The sequence below is a fragment of the Synchytrium microbalum genome, assembly GCF_006535985.1.
Source record: "Synchytrium microbalum strain JEL517 chromosome Unknown SmJEL517_scf0098, whole genome shotgun sequence".
Classification (NCBI taxonomy): Eukaryota; Fungi; Chytridiomycota; class Chytridiomycetes; order Synchytriales; family Synchytriaceae; genus Synchytrium; species Synchytrium microbalum.
The window spans coordinates 1-20,225 of NW_022158447.1; the positions used below are offsets into that span (position 1 = coordinate 1).

Genomic DNA, 20,225 nt, shown 5'->3' on the forward strand with positions numbered 1-20,225 from the left:
AGGAACGAGAGGCATGTAGCAAATGTAGTAAATTCTCATTTTTCCTCAGAATTTATAAAACGTAGGATTTGAAGGAACTGGGACCGATGATGGGTTTGATGAGGCTGGCTGGCACACCTCTGCTCTCGAATGGACCATTAAAGCCGACAATGCACCGTACGATTGTACGAGGAGGTTTGTACATTGGTCTTCGAGCTTGCGTTTTGGAGCATTCACATTCAGAGCGAGCAGCACCGGTGAGTACTTGAACGTGGTGACCTTTTGCGACGATCACATTTATTTCATTGAATTTCTCCAGCCTCGAAATGGTTGGAAGTTGCCCGTGGGTGTATTACATGATACTTTTGGATTCAGCCAGAAATATGAAAAAATCTTGGCAGCTAAGATCATCATCAACACATAGTAAACAACCGCTACAGAGCTGATAGGCTTTCGCAACATGGGCTCCTAATTCGGTCGCCCGTGTCGCCATACCCCTGCGACATCAGGAACTAGAGCTTACTCCAACACTTCGGACAATCTTCACAGAAACCAAAACAACCATGGCCTTTTCAAAGGCGATCAGAAGAGTCTCACTCAAAAGACTAGCTCTAGTTGTAATTCAGCTAGGCTTGGTCTTGTCTGTTACTTTGATGGGACTCTTCATGTGTAGTTCAAGTGCCAAGCATTCGTTTTCTCTGCCATGTAAGCATTTAGCGTTTCGTGTGCGTGAAATAGTGATTTAAATATTCTTTTTGTGTAGCGTGGAAGGATACCACATACGACGTTACTATGAGCGAACGCTACTCTATTTGGAATCTGGTGTGGCATCGAGTTAGTTATGGGCTTGATGACCATCCTCAGCCTATGAATTCTGAAACTAGAGTACGTCTGATACACAGTGCTGCAACATAACGGCCAGAAAGGCTCATATTGTGCTTTCGTTGATAGTTTGATAACGCCATCAACCTCTTACAACAAATCCAACACGCTGCCGACACCAACCTCCCAAAAGACATTGAAGAGCAGTCCAAACGTGCGTTGCAAGCACAAAATGAGATTATACCATCTCTACCGACATTGTTTGGAACATTACGTACAGATCTGTTAGCATCACTAGCGTTACTCCCCCTACCGAAAATACCACTTCCCACACGATGCACGAATGTATACCCACTGCCACACCAATTAGAGAGATACGTGCCACTAGTGAAATACCATCCACGTATATACCTAGCCCTAGATGTAAAAGATCACGCAGACGGACTCTCAAACGTCCTTGCACAACTGATTCGTCTGTCACGACTCTTAACTCCTGAAGGTCTCGAAAGTGAAGAATCACGTAAATCCTCACATGCATTCTCATCTCCATTTAACCCCCCATCATCGTCCATCTTCAACTCACATAATCTCGACGTCTCAAACCTGTTTATATCGCTCTACGAATCAGACTCGAAGGACGGAACTGCGAGAATCGCTACGACGTGGTCGACTGCATTGTCAATATTGGGGATACCGTGTCGTGTGGTGGTGAATGGGGTTGCGAGAAGTAGTATACCGAATCGGATTGAGTTTTTGGCTAATGTGAGGAATCGGGCGTTGGATCCGTTGGTTGACATGTGGAGGGATGGGAGTGTGTATGATCGGGTTGTCTTTTTGAATGATGTGCAGTTTTGTGCTGAGGTACGTTTCGAAACCTGAATTCTCAACTTCAACTTGCTGGTTTTTCGCATTCTTATATTGGCTTGAAGACATCTCATTCTCTGTGGAAAGATCGTTTAAAAGTTTCTTTCAACCAAATTAGGATATTCTAGAGCTGATATTCCAGTCCATGCTGCAAGACTCTTCCATCACATGTGGTCTCGATTATGACTTGGTGCATTCACCATCTGAACCAGGATTCTACGATGTGTGAGTTCATACACGCCTCTCTCCTTACTTATGTTTATTCCTTGAATCTAATCTGCGTGTTTCATTTAGCTGGGTCGCTCGAGACATTGACGGGCAAGAGTTCAACAAACATCCATGGGATTTCTTCACTCCTACTGCCGAATCATCAGCCAGACTAGCACAGGGCTTACCATTTCAAGCGCAATGCTGTTTTAATGGAGTTGCTGTGTACGCTGCTAAACCGTTGGCGACACGACAAGTACAGTTTAGGAGGTCTGTGCAGGGGTCTGAATGTGCTGCGTCAGAGTGTAGTTTGATTTGTAATGATTTGGCAAAGGAGGGGTATGGGCGTGTTTTGGTATGGTATTACACATACTTTGCAATACCATTATTGGGTTCATTTTGCTGACCCATTTGTATACATAGGTCGTACCACGAGTGAGATTCGCATACGACACTCACACATACGACATCTTGTGGAATGTAACTACCACACGTTGGAATGCAGCATCTCAAAACGCATCATGGTCTGAGTTTGTCGACTTTGAACATGAACGCATACAAACTTGGACGGATGGTCCACCTGCTGTACTGTGTAAAGGGTTGGAAGGAAATGGTCATCATCCAGATAAGGCTGCCATATGGCAAAATGTTGAATATGGAGCTAGTGTATATGAGGAGAAAAAGTGGATGAGCTGGTGGGCTTCGTTGTTTGAGAGACCTATTCAGAGATGATGAGTGCGAGAATTTGGAAGTTGCTTCTATAAAATCTGTACCATAATTATTATATCTTTAGCTTGTAAATACATATACCAATTGAGCAAACAGCATTGTCGATACTTGTACAGTTATCAACGAGACACCGAAGAAGAAGATCTTTCATAACAGGTGCAAGCTCCAAGTACGTCTCAAATGGCTATATTTGTGGCCCTCTTACACCAAAGTTGGCTTCGAAGGTCGAGCTTATGTCGAATCACTTCTGCATGGACGATTGGAAATTGAATCTATTCTTTGGTTCAAAGTATACACCAGATTACAATTATTCTAATACGCAAAGCTTCAAACCTTTATTCTGCTGGAAGTTTTCTCCCTCCGAACATAAATTTTGCTCAGTTCGCCGTCTGTATCTGATTCGACATCATGAAATGAATGCATATTTGAGTGCTTATAGTTCGGCAATGTACTCCAGGTCCTATTCAAGCAACACGTGTCGTTCCAACGATTCTGCGTTCTGCAAGTGAACTTCCAAGCTCTTCGAGAGAGCCGTCATTTGATTTGAAAGTTGATGAATCTCGATACAATGGAGAGCCGAAATCAAGCAAGCTACGATTGTAAGAACGACGAATCTGCTGCGGTAGCATTTTCTTCTTTGTGCAAAGTATTTGACAATGAAACAGTATTTACAGAACCACTTCTCACATAGAGACTTCTTGATCACATGTCGGGCATGGTCCAACAAGACGTGTCCCAACCAAACGTGAGTTTGGTAGAGAGCGTAACCATTCAGACTAAACCAGGAAGAATATTGCGGTGAACTCCAGGTAGTTTTGCGTTTAACGCAAAAGATTTCTTACCAGACATTCAGCATGAAACAATCTTCCACATTCTCCACATGTCCTATTCTGGTCGTGATTTGTTCCAGAATCTAGATTAAAAGAGGGTGAGGCAGTTGGATCTCCATTCCTGCTGGAACCTCTTAAAATAACTGAATCAACGTACAGCATATAGCACACTCATCCGCATCCGACACATCAACATCAATTGGTCGTGGAGGCAATGTGGACCCAAGTAGAATCTCAATGTTCTCTCGCAGTAAACGATTTGGAGACCTAATTTGTAGAACACATTCGAGTTGAGTTTAATTGTTCAAGCAGCAACAAAAGAAGCTGAGGGCCATTACCATTTCGCAACATTCTGTCGAAACGTGTTGTTCAACTCGACAACCTGAGCATTTGGACCAGTGAAATGGAGTTCGGGCATATCGTCGAGACGGAATGGGTTTAATTTTACGTGTAATGAGCAGTGGTTTCCTATTTCGTAGAATCGTATTGGTGCACACAGCTGGAGCAAAAATATTATGAGCAGAAGTAATACCTAGTTTGACAACTCTGGTTCGAGATCCTGGTTCAATAGGAGCTACCCAAGTATTGTTTTCCAAGTCGTCGATATGTTCAAAGTACGATGTGTATTGGGATGCAGCCTGGATTAATTTGAGCAAAACAGGTCGTGTTGGACAGATGAAGGCAAAAACGTTTATGGCACGAAAACTGTACCTCTTTGCACTGATCCAACACTGAGGCCAACGTCATCCGTCCAGCTTCCCAACGAAGCTCAAGTGGTTGGGGCAACGATACTTCACACTTTGGTGCAGAATTTGGATAAGTAGGTGGGAATGATACAATGACGGTGTGATTTCGTTTCATCGAGTCTCTAAAATGGAAATCAGATTTAGAAATTGAATTAGAATTGTATGAATACGGTGGTCGACAGTGTGCTGCACACAGCTTACGAAAAGACCAATGAGACAGATCTCAAATCTTCTTCTACAGACTTGACTTTGTCCCATCCTAGTGCGTCTAGATCTCGTATAATTGTTATGTAGAGTGATATTGGTGTCTTTAGTATTGTTGGTGCTTGGTCACGTCGTGAGTTCTTGTTCTATCGAGAAGTTCATATTTTCTATTAGCAATCAGGGCCTCTTGAAACGACAGTATTCCAGCAATTTTTTACATTGATTTCATGTACATCAGCCACAAAATGTGACGCATCAGGTGCTTGAATAGCTCTCTAATTTGACATTTCGAAATGTTGAGCTCCAAATGTGTCTCAATGACTGCCAGACACATTCAACCAACCTGTAGCAGCGTAAGCCTCGAGCTCTCGAGTACTTGATACGACTTAGGGTCTGTCCACAGATGAGATACTTTTGAAGTGGTCTTGGTATTTGAAGGTGTGGTTTGAATGAGAAACACGCCTTCGTGTTGCTAAATAGGAGGAGAGGAAGGAAGTGAGAAGGGAATATAGCAATTCAAGTGACTGTGAATGCGATGGACTTACTCCTTGTGGCTGGAAATCTATCGTGGTTGTCCTGTCGCATCGAAGCATCGCACCATCACTAGTTAGTAGTATCAGTATGTTTCTTCAACCTCGACAAAATTAACTTCAAAATGTGGTTCGCGAGATGATGTGAGCACGCACTCGATTTCTTTTCTGATCTCTTTCCTCTTGACGAACAACAACAACAACATCAACACGAAGCTTATGTTTTGAAAGACACGAGCGAAGCCCAGCTAGATTACCAACAAGTGCTTCGGCAATGATCCCGAACAATCTTTGCAAAATGAGACCTGAACTCACGTGTTTGAATACCATGAGCAGTATCTCGTTTGGGAGGCGTCGTTCAACATCATTCCATTGTAAAGTATCCATAATTTTTGCTTGGCTGCTATCTATATTACCAGATTAAAGGATTAGCTCCTTTGTCTAAGCTCGTATTGCAGGAAGAATAATGAAGTAAAGCAAGCCTTTCTTACCAACAAGAACGGTACAGGTTATCTAAACCACTTCAGTTTATGGCATACACAATGATTGACCACTCGCTTGATCTACTTGCTTCTCACTCCTGTTGAAACTAAGGGAATTTTGGAAACAAGAGGAAGAAGGGAACGTATGAACGAGCCACACAAGCTCAGCGGCAGAAAAGTGTCCTTACGCGTCATAACTCAACTGCGCGGCTTCTGTTCAATCCTATCGTGATGTTATTTACGTGTTCTATGAACAAACAAATGCACATCCCGTACTTCTTAGTCTGGCAACAATCCTCCAACATCATCCTCCCATTCTATAGGAGCATTATGTACAGGTGATTTGCTCATAGTCGGGTACGATTCTGTTCCAAATCAACGTATCAGCATCAAGCTCAAAAAAGTCCGGGGAGCTTCACCACACAACGTACCTGTCGTCTTGTATGATTCTTCAGCTTCCATATAAACATCAGGCCTTTCAACAGCCCCTTTAGACACTTTACGAGCCGTGGGACGATCGTCAGTCAGCAATGGAACGTCCTGATCCCTCGTAACGGCCTTCAGTTTCACTGAGTAGTCGTGTGCATCTTTTAAGCGTAGATCTGTACAGATCCGGACCAGATTCTGTAGGCCTAGTGCCCGAAAAAGGTCACTCCAACGTTTAAATAATGGAATGATGTTGACTTCCGTTGCATATACAACTCACATTCAACATTCTCGGGGTATCGAGAATGAATTCGCCGATACACGTCAAGAGCACTTTGGTAATCACCCTTGGTACGCATGCATCGAGCAATAGCCATTGGCCATCGCACATCCAATGGAGCAATGACGGCAGCAGTCTTGTATACTCGTAGTGCTTGGTCATACATTTCTTCTCGAGTATAATGGTCTCCTAGCCATTGCACGACATCAAATTTAGATGGTGCATACCTATAAGACTGCATAGAAGGGTCTAAGTTTGCTTTCTTTCTGTGCTGTTGTTTTAAATGGAAGACTTTCTCACTTCAAGATAGTAATGGTACGCTTGGCCACCCTCATTCTCCCGATCACAAGCTTCAGCCATCTTCGCAAGAACGCCTGGATCTGTAGGAATTACAGATATGACAACATTTAGTTGTTCAAATGCCTGTCCAACATTTCCTCTCTTGTCGTATCTAGTTACGAATAGCAGTTGAGCGTTCAGACATCCCAGAGGTATTCGAAGTCCAAGTTCTTACATGTCAGCGATATGATAAAGAATCTCTGCATTGTTGTGCATGAGAGTCTGTAGCTTGTCAAACCATTGAAGTGCCTCTTCGTCCAAATTTAAACGTCTACATGTGAGCGCTAAAAGAACGACATTGAGAAGTCGGGATTAAAATCAACGTTTCCTTGTACTTATATACCCAAGTTGAACATAGCTTCTAGGCACAGAGCGTCAACACCAATGGCCTCAGTGTATTGCATCTTGGCCATGTCATATTCGCCTATTGAGAAGGGATGAATCTTGTCAGTTGACAGATTCTGTACCTTTGCCACACCATTTTCCTCTGCAAACAAATCAGACGTACCCTTCGCGAAGTAACAATTTCCTCTATTATTGTGCACTTTGGAATTGTATCGATCACTGGCTAGAGCCATTTCTGCATATTTTTCAGCACTCTTGATATCACCTTCCAAAAAGTACAAGAAGGACAGGTTCGCGCTAGCTGTGCCAGCCAACTTGGCATCACGTTTCTCGAAGGATCGAAAGGTTTCAATGGCCTTGAAATGATGAGAAATTTGATGAGCATCAATACCATCCATAAAGGAGCCTTTACTTAAGTTATTTCGCACGAGTCGTTTTTGCCGTACCTGAGCGAAATCCTTCCTTCTCAAGAACTGTATGGCTTTAGCGATTTCCAATTCACGAGCCAATTCAATATGAGGCGATGATTTTAGAGATTCCACAACCCAATCATATCCAGACGACTGATCATCACCAACAGCAGGTGCTACGAGTCTAGCAGCGAGTAAAATGTAATTGTCTGCTGCTTGTTTCCTAGACAGAACGACAAAAAAAGCGGTTACCAGCCAAAGAAATGACAGACGCAAGAGGCCCTGGCTTTACTTTTGTCGTATTAACAGCGTCAATGGATCATCAGCAATCCCATTATCACTGTCTGATGCCTGATCTCCTCCCTCGTCCATCGAATCTTGTTTGACATTCAAAAGTCTCTGAAATCCTCGTCTCATGCGATCGGAATCACCAAGTGCGAAATAGCATAAAATCAAGTTGAATCCTACCAACCAAAAAGTGTTGATGACTTTGCAGTCAGCAGTTTGAACGGGATACTGTGAACAAATACCTGTATGTGGCTCGGGCGACGCGTCCATGACAGCTTCAAAGGATGTTATTGCGTCTTGAAATTGGCCAACCTTGACGAAAGCATTGCCAATATTCCTCATAATCTTCAACCTAAACAGGCGAAAGGCATGTCAGAAACCTCTCCAGGTAAAAAACTGAACAACGACAAGACCGTTACCTGACTTGCTGGTTGGTAGCTGGCAGTTGATCTAGCGCCATCCGATACATTTTGATGGCCTGCAGATACTTTCCTTGCTGAAAGTAAATGTTTCCAATGTTGGCACGTAACCTACCAGCTTGTGCAAACACCTTGTTCTTGACAACCGTATTATACGTGTTTAACGCCTCATTCAGCAATCCACTACCGGATTGTCTAGCAGCCAGATTCAGCAATACACAGAATGTTAGATCTGGATTTGCCAAATCTGTTGGTGATGGTGGTGATGCCGGTGTTATAACTTGTTCTCGTGCTTTGGCCAATAACTTTTCACGTTTTGACGCGTCAATAGCTAGTTCTAATGCGGTTTCCAGTCGCCCTTCAGCAGCAGCAAGAGCAGAAGAGTCTATTGTCCCGGATATCTGTTTCTCCATGCTGTGAATCATTTCTTCAGCAGCCGATCGTTCAGCTTCTATAGGTGATTTGATTGGAGAGGTAGGGCCGTCGACCTTGCTTGATTTACGACCTCTAGACGAGTAACCGGCAGCCCTCACAGAGGCAGTTTTTGGACGAGAGTCAGCAGCGATTCCGGTAGTTGGTGGTATGGAGATAGGAGAAGATACATTATTGCTGGTGTTGCTTGTATTTGAGTTGTATCTGCCGGTTTGAAGGCGTTGACCTTGGGATCGTCCAATAGTGTTGTTTGAATGCAGTGATGTTGATTTTCCACCGCTTCCCGTGACAGATCCCTAGTAGATGCAGCAAGTTAATGAATTTTTCCGTGGAATATAGGTTTGATCTCGTCGTTTGTTGTACTGTACCGAGCTGCCAAACTGATAAATGTCATCAACGTCTCTTGACTCCATTTCCAGCACAATAAAAACGGAATTCAATACAATCTCGCAAGAATGTCGCTATATGAGGGGGCAGTCAAGATCGAGATGGCGTCACGCTCTCGCAGACATATACAAAATCTGGCTGCTCTTGCTGTTGGAATTCAAGTTGCTTCCACTTTCTGGAATACTAAGAGTGGTAAGCACATTGAAGACAATAGCCATATAAATTGGATTTAGCTGCATTAACGCGTATTGTTAACCTCAATATGTCTCATAGGAGTATGGAAGTGGATTCTTGTCGACCTGAGTTTGGGATCATCGCTAGCATTTGTTGCTCTCTACATCATATACCATATCATCATCCATGACTTGCAATGTAATCCGAAGCTTCATCATTCCTGTTTACATGTTGTAAAGCACCAATTTACTCATCGTTTCTTTCTACTAGCCCAGAGAATAACACGACCACTCGACAATGTCGAATTCCAACAAGTGCTGAGACTACCTTCACTAAAAACCATACAAGCTTTCGCTTTATCAAGCTTCTTGTTTGCTTTGCGTGGACTGTTATCAAGTCATGCCTCCTTCAATCGTCAATGGATCCTGTATCCTGAAGGGCAAGTTATTGGATGCTACAATTAGCAAATCCTGAATGCTTTCTGCTTTTTTTTGCTCACCCCCCACACTCGTATAGACGGTTTGGACATCAAGAACCTAATGAGAATATCGGCTTCATACTAGTGTATCATGTCTTGCTCGGATGTGGGTACGCTTGGTATCGAAGTGCTTCAGACAAGGATCGATTGAGGTTTCCTCTAGTCAAGGTATTGCCAGCTCAGCGATTGAATTCAAATTCCATTTGATAGCTGCTAAGTACTCGTTTTTGCTGTAGCGACCATTGTGGTTTAGACTAAAATCACGAGCATCAGCAATGATCAAAAACATTTCCTATTTATCATTCATCGCATTATTGGGGTACATGGTGTTTTACTTTATATTCTCAAGGCAGATCTATAGTCTGGTTGGTTTTGTGTTTAAGTGGGTGTTTTGGACAAGGTGGGGCCAGTGTCATTATTCCTCGTTGTGTGCTCGTTTTTTGCTGAAATGTCTTCTGTTCTAGGATATCGAAAGTACGAACATTCTATCGAAGCTATTTTGATATGTCTTTACTATTCCATACATTCATGGGTGGATTCGTTTGCATGTCGGCTTGGGAATGGAATGATCAGTTGATGCAAGCTATTTGGGCAGAGGTAATGAAAAGATGAGATCTAAGTTAAAAAAGCTCGATATATGACCTTGAAATCCTTTCTGTAGGTTGTTTCAACTAACAAATCACCAGACCCATACAATACATTGTTGTCTGGCTTGAATGAATCGAAGTCATATTACAAGGTATCAATTCCACTTTTTATCTCTGCTGCAACATTTCTAACACTCTAAACGGTAGCATCTCGCTTATGCAGAACTCGCTGACTTTGTCAGGAATGACCCTATGAGACGTGCAGATGTCTACAATGATGTTGTCGTAGGAGGTCGTGTTACCACTTGGCCAGTCATCTTGAAAGCATGTCAAAGCACATTAGATGAATTGACTACCTCTGTTGCCAAATTTGGTATGCCTGCTGCTACCAACCGGTTTTTTAATGCTCGTCGTCTTGAGCTCATTTTCTGTCATAAAATTAGGGCAAGGCAAGAGTTTGTCCCAACCAGCCAAACAACCACCAACAATCCAAGAGGCAGCTAGACGAGCAGCTGCAAAAGCTGATCCAACTATATTCCTACCAACAAAACCAGGAGCCGTAGAATCAGTCTTCTCAGCAATATCTCGAGATGGCCTAGCTAGACGACCAACACCAACAACAACAGCGGCCGCAGCATCAACAACATCCTCAACTCTAGACTCAACACCCTTCCTCTTACAAAACAATCTATCAGCTGTTCCCGCATTTTTAGGTGTTGATGCTAATCCAGTCGCACAAGTGTCTGAATCCGTAACAACAATGAACAACACAGTGTCTGATATTATATGGAAATACGTACAGAAGTTCTTGACACTCTTATCTCAACATCCTCGAACTGCTACCTTGGTCAAGACTGTTGGGTCTGTACTTCAATTGAATCCAGCGCCCGCTAGAGCTAGACGTTTATTCGCCAATGCACAGTTGTATATTTGGGCTTCAGAAAGTATGTTTTTGGTGAATGGGCATGCTAGTTTGCTTACATCGATTGCGAATGATTGCTGATCCAATTCGATTTCTCTAGCACTCTCATATTTGATTGTACACTCTCGAAAAGAAGACAAGTATGGTGTTGTCGCCAATGATCTACCTCAAGTCTTGGAATCCACCATCAAGACACTAGATTCCATAGAAAAGTATATATCGAATGCACGATTAGCTGGTGCTAATCAAGAAGGAATGTGTCCACCTGAAGCTGGAGCTATATGTACAGGTATTCCAGGCCTTCCTGCAAACGTTTTTTGTCGTTTGACCCTCACTAATTCTTTAATTGTTTAACTTTAGCCATTCGAACATTCGTGTATGCTGTGGTTGAGGCATATTATGAATACCTGCCAAAGTACTATTTCTCACCAGTAACTAGTAAACGGTTGGCTGAATTCACCACATTTGCCATATGAGCACTGTAAACGAATTGAAGATGGAAAGTTTGGTTGGTAGTAGTTGGAACAGTTTGTACACTATCATGTTTGCATTAGAAGATACAAGCTCGTGTACAGTAATGATCCGTTTCCATCTTTGGCTTTTTTCGCAGTGTATGATCGTTCCATTTCTGGAGGTCGTCAGCAGTCCTATTTAAAATACAGGAATGAATCATTAGCATTGAATTGGCAAATTGATGCCAAGACTCGAGGCTCTGCAGCTCATCAACCCAAGACAGGGCAGAGAGTGTCAGCGTTTGGAGAATATGGAGATGGAGAGACGATTTTAGCCTGTTTCAACGCGTCCGCCAGTCGGATTTCAACTCGTTTCTACGCGTTTCACCAGTCGGATTTCTACTGAAACCTAAACGATGCGCATGAGTATTTTCCTCTCAGTAACACCTCAAGTTTCGTTGGCAATTCCCCTTAAAGCATAAAAAGGGTTGACACACCAGAACTAACTGACCAAAAAACACACGATCGGGGAGTTAAACAAAACCGAGTCTCTTTTGCCCAGGAGGCCTCCCGAGTCTCTTTGGAGGTAGTAAGAGTTGTATATAAACCCAACATAAAACGAAACAACGAAATGCCAAACCCAGTGAAATGTAAGTTTAAATCAAGGTGTTGTATTGTCTGTACATAGCGTAAAAGCTTGTCTGAACATCTGTATAAAGCACATTCAAGCCCGTTGGCGTTTGGCATCTCGCTGGGAATGAGCAGGTGAACTCATTGAGCGTTTTCGACCCTAAAAACATAAATGGCATTAGATATCTTGAGATTTCGTTTTTGTGCGCTACACCTAAACCCTTACCCCGCCACCACCATCATCATTATCGTCTCCCATTTCCAAATACTGCTTCCTTTGTATAGCACTCTTCATATCCATACTGATTCGATCATGCATTCGTTTCATATCCAGTAATTGCTGAATGAGTCCTTTCAGATCTTCCATCTTGTTGCAGATTGGGCCAGTTGGCATTACGGGTTTCATTGCTATGGTTTGACGAGACGAAAAATACGTGAGCGGGGAGCAAAAACGAGGAGTCCTGGTAGATTTAATACTTACGTATGTCAAATCGCTCAAACACTTCGTTGACTTTGGATTGATATTGTGATTTGACTGCAGTCAATCGTGATGACCTCAGGAAGACACCTGGAGGCAACTTTTCTCGGCGTGAAGACAGGTCTAGATATGAGTAGGACGGTCAATTCAAGAGTTGATGGTCCGAACTGGCTATGATTCACCCGAGTTCTCGTCGAGGGTTTACCTTCCAGTTCACCCAAAATGGAGCGACCCACAGGCACAAGTGACTCCTTTCTCTCCTTTCGACCAAATCGGTTATCTAAATTTTCAAAATGAATTCATATCGAGCAAAACAGAGGTGCAACCAGCGCTACAGGAACCCCAGCTTGAAGGGAAACAATCAGCTCCTATTAAATAACATGTGATTTAGTAACATGAAGACATCTGAACGATCATCGCCCAAATCATGTAACATACACCAGAAGGACCACCCATAGACGTTGGTATAGGAATGTCCATACTACCCAAGGTCTTTGCCAAATGTTCTCGTTCTTTAGTCCACTTGGCTTCACTAGCTTCTCTCCTGCGTAGCTCCTGGAACAAGATTTCTTCTTCCTGTTTTTTTGAATAGGTAAACAGGTTTGTTAGTCAACAAAAACATTATTCACGAATTGTGGACAATGAGATTTCTGCTCGAAACGGACCTTGATCTGTTCTGGCGTGCGTGTAGAGAGCCTCTCAAGATGCTTCTTCCTTTCGACTTCCATGTCTAGTGGGTTTAAGAACGTTAGACAACAAGGTTGGAAGAGACGAAGGAAGGATGTCGAAATGTTAATGAGCTCGTACTCTTGTTGAATTGATGTGTGGTAACGAGATCTCGGAGTTCTGGCTGAGATTCAGCTCGACTTTCAGCAATCTTGCGTACAACAGTATAGTATCGGTCCTTCAGATCCTGTATAAACCAAGGCAGTTGTGAGTCCCGAAAGCCATGTAGACTCCGTCGTCCATATTTTTGGCTCCCGTACTTCCATTGAGCGCTGCTTGTCTTCAAACTCGTATCTGTCCGTGATAATGATAAAGCGTAGTTCGTACTGTTTACATAGCTTGAATAAGTAGTCTGTTTCTTCTTTTGACCATTGTTCGTCTAAAGTATAGGGGAAAAGAATGTGAACCAACGCCCTAGAAGACCCCACCGTACGATATAGCTCCGTCCTTGTCGCCTTCCACAGCTTGGATCTCGACTTACCGACAAGAAACTTTGTGTACTCATCGTCAGAGTATTCCAAGATATTGACATTCTTGTTGAACTTGCTGAATCGATACGGTTCTAGCAAATGAATCAGTAGTGTTGATGAGCACAAGAAAGGCAAGATAGTAACTATGGCGGATGCCAAGCATAGATTCTCGCACCATCTTGACTGTCTGTGACCTTTTCCCAGTGTTCTAGTAGCAGTCCATCTGATCTTGCATCGTTTTTGAATTGCCTCCAAACCCTGCGAGTTGTAAGATACAGGGAGTATCTTTGTAAACGTCCAATGCAGGATAATCTTCATTCTCATCCACTCCAACAACGTGTACGTACCATCCAGTAACTCGTTTGCTCATTTTGGGTTTGGCCTTGTATTGTGGCCGCACTGGCACAATAGGTGGAGCGCTTCCTCCCAGTAATTCATGAAGTTCTCTAGCAATTCCAGCTGTAATATGATTGAAAGTGTTGGTCTGCAAAAAAGACACTCTAAATGTCGTGAATAATACCAAGTCTCTTTTGACCAGGAGGCCTTGCGAGCTTCTTGGGCGGTGGAGGCTTTGTAGCCGATGATGGGCCGGCAGCTCCAAGGCCCAGTATATCACGGACATCACTTCCTGATGCCATTCTTGCAGTTATTTGATCAAAGTAGGTAACCTGAGTGTTGGAAGAAGGTGGGGGCAGCGAAGCACTTTCAAGGAGGTAGATACGGTATGAGAGTGATTCTTCAGTTCTTCACGCGTCGATAATGACTAGCGCACGTTCGTCTTGTCTCTATTGGCCGTTTAGTGGACGTGTTTTGGATAATGAGGATGCAATCGCAGCATAGTCAAACAACTTTGCGATCAAAGCAGATTGAAATAGTAAAACAAATTCAATTTACTTGTCATATCACGCATTGGCTGCCCGCTATCCATCAAAGCTCACTCTCCACTCGTCGTCAAACACACCAAACATCCAAAAAATATAAAGAGCTCTATACTCAAGAATGGGCAAGAGAAAGAGTGCTCGAGTAGCGTCCAAGACGACTCATGCTGACGAATCTACTCCCAAGGCAAGCCAATTGAACAGATCTACTCGGGAACACTCGGTTCCTGGCAAACAAACAAACGATGATGATTCTAAATATGAATTCAATGCTCCAAAGTTTCATGACTTTGCTAATCCTGACAAGAGTGATGATGTCAATGTAGACCAATGGTTTGGTATGTCGCATATACCTGTACTATGCTAGTGTTTGTTGATTTGGCACATTTGCTTATCATTCCGATACTCATCGACCAACCATATAAACTCTACTGTTAGACGACAGATTACCTACTCCATACGTCCCAAAAGTAAAGGGCAAACATAATGATGTTGCTGCCGCTGCTGAACACTCTGATGTACTAGCAGCTCTTTCAGACGATTTAACGAGGTATTGCTAGTTGTACTGAAACCCATCATGATATACTCACTCTCATCTTACTTTCTAATCTTATCAACAGACCTACACGGAAATCGACTCGCTCATCGGCGAAGGTTGCAGAAACTACTGAAATGTTTCAACCTGTAATCGCCAAACGACCCAAACAAGGGGCGCTTGATGATGTACAACCCAACAAGAAGACGACGACGAAAGATGATCATGAAGAAGAAGAAGAAACGTTTACGGTGCAGACTGTAGTCGATAAAGCCAAAGGAAAAGCAAGAACAGCATCTGCCGAAACTATTACTAAACGAACAACTGCCAAACCAACTCAACCAAACCTCCATACTATGAGTCTTCGAGCTCGGATGCCACTTTTGAGTGCAGCTACCTCAAAGTCTGCCGTCAAGGTAACGGGCAAAAAACCGTTCCAAAATCGTATGGATGATCTCAATAGCTCACTTAACCCCTTCTTACATATAGAAGCCTGCAGCACCTACAAAACGACCAGGATTGACCATTCCTGAGCCATTCCATTTCCATGCTTCACTCAAAGAACATGGTAATGATGTTAGTGCTACCAAGGTTCCCAAATCACCTTTTGTACCTCTAGCTCAAAAGGTTAAGAAGTTTGAAGCAAAGACTCCTGACCGATTCAAAGTCAAGCCAACTAAGAAGGTAAGAGAAGGAAGGCACGAACCTTTCCATATTTGGCGACCGATGATCGCATAGTAGTTAATGTTTAATGTTGCTTTCCTCTCCCTCATTCAAATTCAGGCTGCAACAAAGTCACATAGTCCAAAACTCACGCATCCAAAGTCTCCACATCTGAAGACCAAGTTACGTGCTAGGCCAAAATAGTAAGCAAACGAAAGGGTTGGCGAAAACATCCGCCTATGTACTCATCAAAATGCATCTTTCCCTACGTAGTATTCCTTCGCGAGATGAATTGGAACAAGCAGCGCTGGCAGCTATACCTGCCTTCAAGGCCAGACCTGTAGATCCCAAAGTAAGAGATACACAACGACATGTTTGCATCGATGCTTTTAACCAGTTTTGTTGTTTAGGTTGTGGCAGGCGCATTTAAAGCTCCACCAGTCAAGAGGCAACAACTCACAATTCCGAGATCACCCGCTATCACAAAACGTAAAGCCCCAGAACCAGATGCTCCACTACCATCACGAATAGTCAAGGCCAATCCAATACCCGATTTCAGTAAAGCATTTGAACCTGTGCGAGAACATCGAGTTATAATGCCAGCTGATAATTATCATTTGCCTGGTGAAGAAATTAGTCAACGCAAAAGAGCTGAATTTGAAACTAGTTTACGACAGCAACAGGAGGAAGAAGAACGACAACGTCAGTTTATGGCACAGCCATTGCCTGACGAAGTCATGGGGGTGAGATAGTTTGCAGCGTGTACCTATTTTTTTCGTTTCTTGACACTGAAGTATCTTTATGTAGGGCTCATCACTGCATCATCACCCAGAAAGACCTCTAACGCAACCACATCCATTCCACTTCCACACGGATGAACGAGGGGCACTTCATCAACAAACCTTCCAAAACATGATACAAAAGGAATCAGAAGAAAAAGAGAATGCATCAAGATTTAAAGCTCATCCAATTCCAGACTTGTCGACGCAGTTTGTACCCAAGAAATCAACCAAACCATTAACAGAACCTGAAGAAGTTGAATTGCATACCATGACGAGAGCTGAAGAACGTAAAGTGTTTGAGGATGAGTTGAAGAAGAAGGAAGAGATGGAGGAAATTTTGAGGCGTGAAATGGCTGAGAAAGAGCAGGTAAGTGAAGAAACGCTTCCAGCTCTTTTCGGGCTGATCTCGGATGCTAGTATGGAGCCAAAAAAGACCCTCACAGTTATCTGGTACGAACTTGATTCCTTACATTTTTTGTTGCCATCATAGAGGGAAGAAGAACAACAAGTAAAAGAAGTACGACAGCAGCTGGTACATCGTGCTCAACCTATTAGGCACTATACTGGTATACAGATTCGACCCTCTGACAAGAAGCTGACTGAACCTACATCGCCTGCTATCGGTGAGAAGCGCCGTGCTGCTCGTAGTGAAGGTATAGCTGCTAGAAAGGGAATGATGAAGAGATCTGCTAAATGAAAGCAAGAGGTTGTTTTGGTTGTGAAGGCAGTCCGTATATGATGTATATTTTTTTGACCCATAAATGCTTGTATGTTCCTTTGTATTGTATCAATATCGCGTTTACATATAATTCTCAACTAGATTTTCATTTTTCGAGTCTCTTAATGCGTGATTTCATCCTTTGCACAAAACTTGTGTGTGCTATGTAGTTGACGCGTCACCAACAGCAAGCCGTGATAACTTGATTGACTCTTTGAGGCTTGACAATAAGGAAACTTGAATGCGAGAATGGTAAATGAACATAATGCGACCTTCTTACATACTCAATCTCTTTCCAAACAGCTGCTCTAATCGCTTTGAAAATCAACGTAAATGCTTTCTAACACAAATCAACACCACAGTTCAACGAATTCGATGACTTTGAAGGCCACCACTTTGTTCCTCGTCCTCGTGGCCACGGAAATGCTTGGGTACGTACTATCCGGAGGATGTTTGGTTGTTGAGATCTCGCAAAACATCAAACATTCCAGGTTGGTTCGCTGACACTATTGAGTAATGCCATAGATGGAAAATCTACGAGCCTATTCAGTGGCAATGATGGATCGAACTGAACGGCCAGAAGTCAATTTCGGTGGAAAGAGTATGTTGAATTGTTGGTTCATTTTGATCATAAGGCAGATGGGGTTTGACCTTTTTTTGGCCAATCACTGTTATAAATAGTCATTCTACCTCAATCTGCTTTGGGCCAACTCAGTACGTTATCAACGTCCTATTTACAAAGCAACGCCCACGAGCACGATCGCTCATCTGATCCATTCACGTAGCCTCATTACACATCCAATACCCCATGCTCTTCGAACTCTCATCAGCCCTAACTCCCGAAAAACATACTCATGCCGGTGTACTTGAATTCATTGCTGATGAAGGACGGGTATACCTTCCTGCCTGGGTAATCCTTCGTGACTGTTTACGAGTTTTTTTTGCATCAAGAGATGCTCACCCATATTTCACACTAGATGATGGACACACTCCTCATCACAGAAGGCGACATGATCCGTGTGAAAAATGTATCCCTCCCACTCGGTTCATTCGTGAAAATTCAACCGCAATCAGTCGCATTCCTAGATATTACCGACCCAAAGGCAGTATTGGAGAATGCGTTTAGGAATTTCTCGGCATTGACGGAAGGGGATGTCATAAGGTTTCAGTACAATAAGAAGGTGTTTGATATTGCTGTTATGGAGACTAGGCCAAGTGGGAGGGGGATTTCGATTATCGAGACTGATTTGGAGGTTAGTGTGATTGTGTTGGGATGTGATGGGTAGTTGTGAAAAGTTATTAGTTGCTAAAGTTGCAATGGCTGACTCTCAGCATGTGTTTTTTGTTGCGCAATCTGAATCTCAACATTTTTTAATCTAGGTGGACTTTATGGCTCCAATAGGCTATGAAGAACCCAAATCTATGAAGAGCAAACTCTCGGCAGTAAGTCCCTGCCGAAAATTTCTAACCCAAAGATGTACAACATGGCTCATATTCTTTATTAGTCTGTGCTATCATCATCCGTCTCATCAATCGACGAACACAAGGTTGAACGTGACCTAGCTAGCTTCAGACCATTCAAAGGATCTGGTCAACGATTGAATGGGAAACTAGCTGATTCACCATCTGCTTATGGCGCATCATACGGAAGCTCACCTGTCGCATCGCCGTTTGGTCAGAAACCACCTTCTGGAAGTGGAGCTCTACCGAATCCGTCAACAGCAGCAGCGGCAGCAGGGTCTGGTAGTGGTGTTGGTGTGTCGTCGACAAATGGAAGAGGACCTATTCCTGCTGCTTTACATTTACCATTTGGGAAGTTGTTCTTTGGTGAGTGTGGAAAGGCAAAATGAAAATTATAAAGGCAGGAGAATGAAGAAACTGATCCTCTTTGTGTGATTACAAGGATATGAGACAATCATCAAGACCAAAGCTGATAAGAATAACCCAGATGCAGCGGTATGATTTTATAGGAAGGTCTTTTTTCGCTCATCTCTCAAGGCTAATCTTTATGATTTCTTAGGCAACGAATACTCCAGAATCATTCACTGGTCAAGGTCAAACATTGCGTGCTTCAAAGAAGGGTAACGCAGGTCCATCATCCTCGTCAGGTGCTGGTCCAAGTAGCAGCAAATGAATTTGTGAATGACTGTCATCTTCCTTTTATCAACAAGTTAAACAAATGATGTCACGTCATTTCAAAGAGCTAAGCAAGAATGTTCATATTATATACTACAAATAGCATTTGTGTTTCCAAGAATAAACAGTGATTTTTTATAGTTGCTGTGCTCAAAGGCTTGAGATGTTAACTGCTTTGGCATTTCACTAACAATCTTACTCTACGAATATCTCACACAAAGGTTCTGCAGGCGTAGATGGATTTGTCTGTGACCATGGAACCACTCGGTATGCCTTCATTCGAACACTCGTTGTTTTGTTAAGACGTGTCAGGAATATCAAGCATTCTAATCTGCAATCCCATTCTGACTTCCAATTGCAAATAGACGGAAGATTTACGAGCCTATTCAACAACAATGATGGCTCGAACTGAACGTCGTGAAGTCAATTCGAGTACACCACCATGCATGTGTGTGTCCGGGTGTGACTCAATGCAGATTCAGGTAGACCAGTATAAAAGAGAGAGTGACCAAAAAAAGGTGCAGGATTTCCATTCTTGCATTCCGATCATGAAACCTGACTCAAAGCGCTGCGTAGTCTTTCCACCAATCGCTGAAGTTGGAAGAGCATACGTCCCTGTCTGGGCCATTAAATCTGTGAATTTGACCCATTTTTTGCTTCAAAACTCACTCATATCAACATATAGAGGATTGACACGCACCAGCTGACAGAAGGCGATGTTGTAAATATTTCACTCCTACTCAGTCCTTTGTGAAAATCCATCCGCAGTCAGTCGTATTCACAGCAGTATGGAGGATGCGTATATGAAGCTCTCGGTATTGAAAGGAATGTTGCAAGGTCTCTTTATAACAAGAAAGTTGTGGAGTTGCTCAACTCC

The 20,225-nt window shown here is 43.0% G+C and overlaps 7 protein-coding genes across 7 annotated transcripts; 4 read left to right on the top strand and 3 right to left on the bottom strand.

Annotated features, from left to right (window-relative positions):
- Positions 1 to 21: 21 nt before the first annotated feature.
- Positions 22 to 2,604, top strand: SmJEL517_g06250 (uncharacterized protein; the record flags this gene model as incomplete). The annotated part of the gene is made up of 7 exons (XM_031172176.1): positions 22 to 236; positions 429 to 684; positions 743 to 864; positions 931 to 1,662; positions 1,784 to 1,890; positions 1,960 to 2,227; positions 2,296 to 2,604. The coding sequence occupies exons 1-7, from the start codon at positions 87 to 89 to the stop codon at positions 2,602 to 2,604; spliced, it is 1,944 nt and encodes a 647-aa protein (XP_031021843.1). The 5' UTR covers positions 22 to 86.
- Positions 2,605 to 3,284: 680 nt separating this feature from the next.
- On the bottom strand, positions 3,285 to 4,974 carry SmJEL517_g06251 (uncharacterized protein; the record flags this gene model as incomplete). Its single annotated transcript, XM_031172177.1, has 10 exons — positions 3,285 to 3,377; positions 3,444 to 3,514; positions 3,589 to 3,698; positions 3,770 to 3,899; positions 3,964 to 4,069; positions 4,143 to 4,299; positions 4,379 to 4,527; positions 4,600 to 4,656; positions 4,725 to 4,853; positions 4,927 to 4,974. 10 exons carry the CDS (start codon positions 4,972 to 4,974, stop codon positions 3,285 to 3,287), a joined length of 1,050 nt encoding a protein of 349 aa, XP_031021844.1.
- Positions 4,975 to 5,672: 698 nt separating this feature from the next.
- SmJEL517_g06252 (uncharacterized protein) lies at positions 5,673 to 8,745 on the bottom strand (the record flags this gene model as incomplete). The annotated part of the gene is made up of 12 exons (XM_031172178.1): positions 5,673 to 5,758; positions 5,825 to 6,025; positions 6,100 to 6,334; positions 6,400 to 6,550; positions 6,614 to 6,722; positions 6,782 to 6,862; positions 6,947 to 7,139; positions 7,230 to 7,416; positions 7,486 to 7,657; positions 7,724 to 7,833; positions 7,901 to 8,628; positions 8,701 to 8,745. The coding sequence occupies 12 exons, from the start codon at positions 8,743 to 8,745 to the stop codon at positions 5,673 to 5,675; spliced, it is 2,298 nt and encodes a 765-aa protein (XP_031021845.1).
- Positions 8,746 to 8,787: 42 nt separating this feature from the next.
- On the top strand, positions 8,788 to 11,356 carry SmJEL517_g06253 (uncharacterized protein; the record flags this gene model as incomplete). Its single annotated transcript, XM_031172179.1, has 11 exons — positions 8,788 to 8,911; positions 8,993 to 9,091; positions 9,164 to 9,320; positions 9,410 to 9,539; positions 9,608 to 9,753; positions 9,836 to 9,968; positions 10,033 to 10,110; positions 10,166 to 10,331; positions 10,402 to 10,902; positions 10,981 to 11,169; positions 11,241 to 11,356. 11 exons carry the CDS (start codon positions 8,788 to 8,790, stop codon positions 11,354 to 11,356), a joined length of 1,839 nt encoding a protein of 612 aa, XP_031021846.1.
- A 700-nt stretch (positions 11,357 to 12,056) lies between these two features.
- SmJEL517_g06254 (uncharacterized protein) lies at positions 12,057 to 14,274 on the bottom strand (the record flags this gene model as incomplete). Its single annotated transcript, XM_031172180.1, has 13 exons — positions 12,057 to 12,122; positions 12,189 to 12,370; positions 12,444 to 12,563; positions 12,646 to 12,700; positions 12,767 to 12,808; positions 12,879 to 13,016; positions 13,106 to 13,170; positions 13,248 to 13,353; positions 13,427 to 13,545; positions 13,648 to 13,728; positions 13,812 to 13,894; positions 13,984 to 14,095; positions 14,157 to 14,274. 13 exons carry the CDS (start codon positions 14,272 to 14,274, stop codon positions 12,057 to 12,059), a joined length of 1,287 nt encoding a protein of 428 aa, XP_031021847.1.
- Positions 14,275 to 14,635: 361 nt separating this feature from the next.
- SmJEL517_g06255 (uncharacterized protein) lies at positions 14,636 to 17,191 on the top strand (the record flags this gene model as incomplete). The annotated part of the gene is made up of 9 exons (XM_031172181.1): positions 14,636 to 14,852; positions 14,953 to 15,064; positions 15,135 to 15,465; positions 15,539 to 15,733; positions 15,833 to 15,915; positions 15,986 to 16,064; positions 16,123 to 16,455; positions 16,520 to 16,861; positions 16,985 to 17,191. 9 exons carry the CDS (start codon positions 14,636 to 14,638, stop codon positions 17,189 to 17,191), a joined length of 1,899 nt encoding a protein of 632 aa, XP_031021848.1.
- A 270-nt stretch (positions 17,192 to 17,461) lies between these two features.
- On the top strand, positions 17,462 to 19,346 carry SmJEL517_g06256 (uncharacterized protein; the record flags this gene model as incomplete). Its single annotated transcript, XM_031172182.1, has 10 exons — positions 17,462 to 17,464; positions 17,575 to 17,643; positions 17,738 to 17,813; positions 17,894 to 17,926; positions 17,998 to 18,122; positions 18,190 to 18,465; positions 18,593 to 18,655; positions 18,718 to 19,039; positions 19,116 to 19,168; positions 19,233 to 19,346. 10 exons carry the CDS (start codon positions 17,462 to 17,464, stop codon positions 19,344 to 19,346), a joined length of 1,134 nt encoding a protein of 377 aa, XP_031021849.1.
- Positions 19,347 to 20,225: the final 879 nt, after the last annotated feature.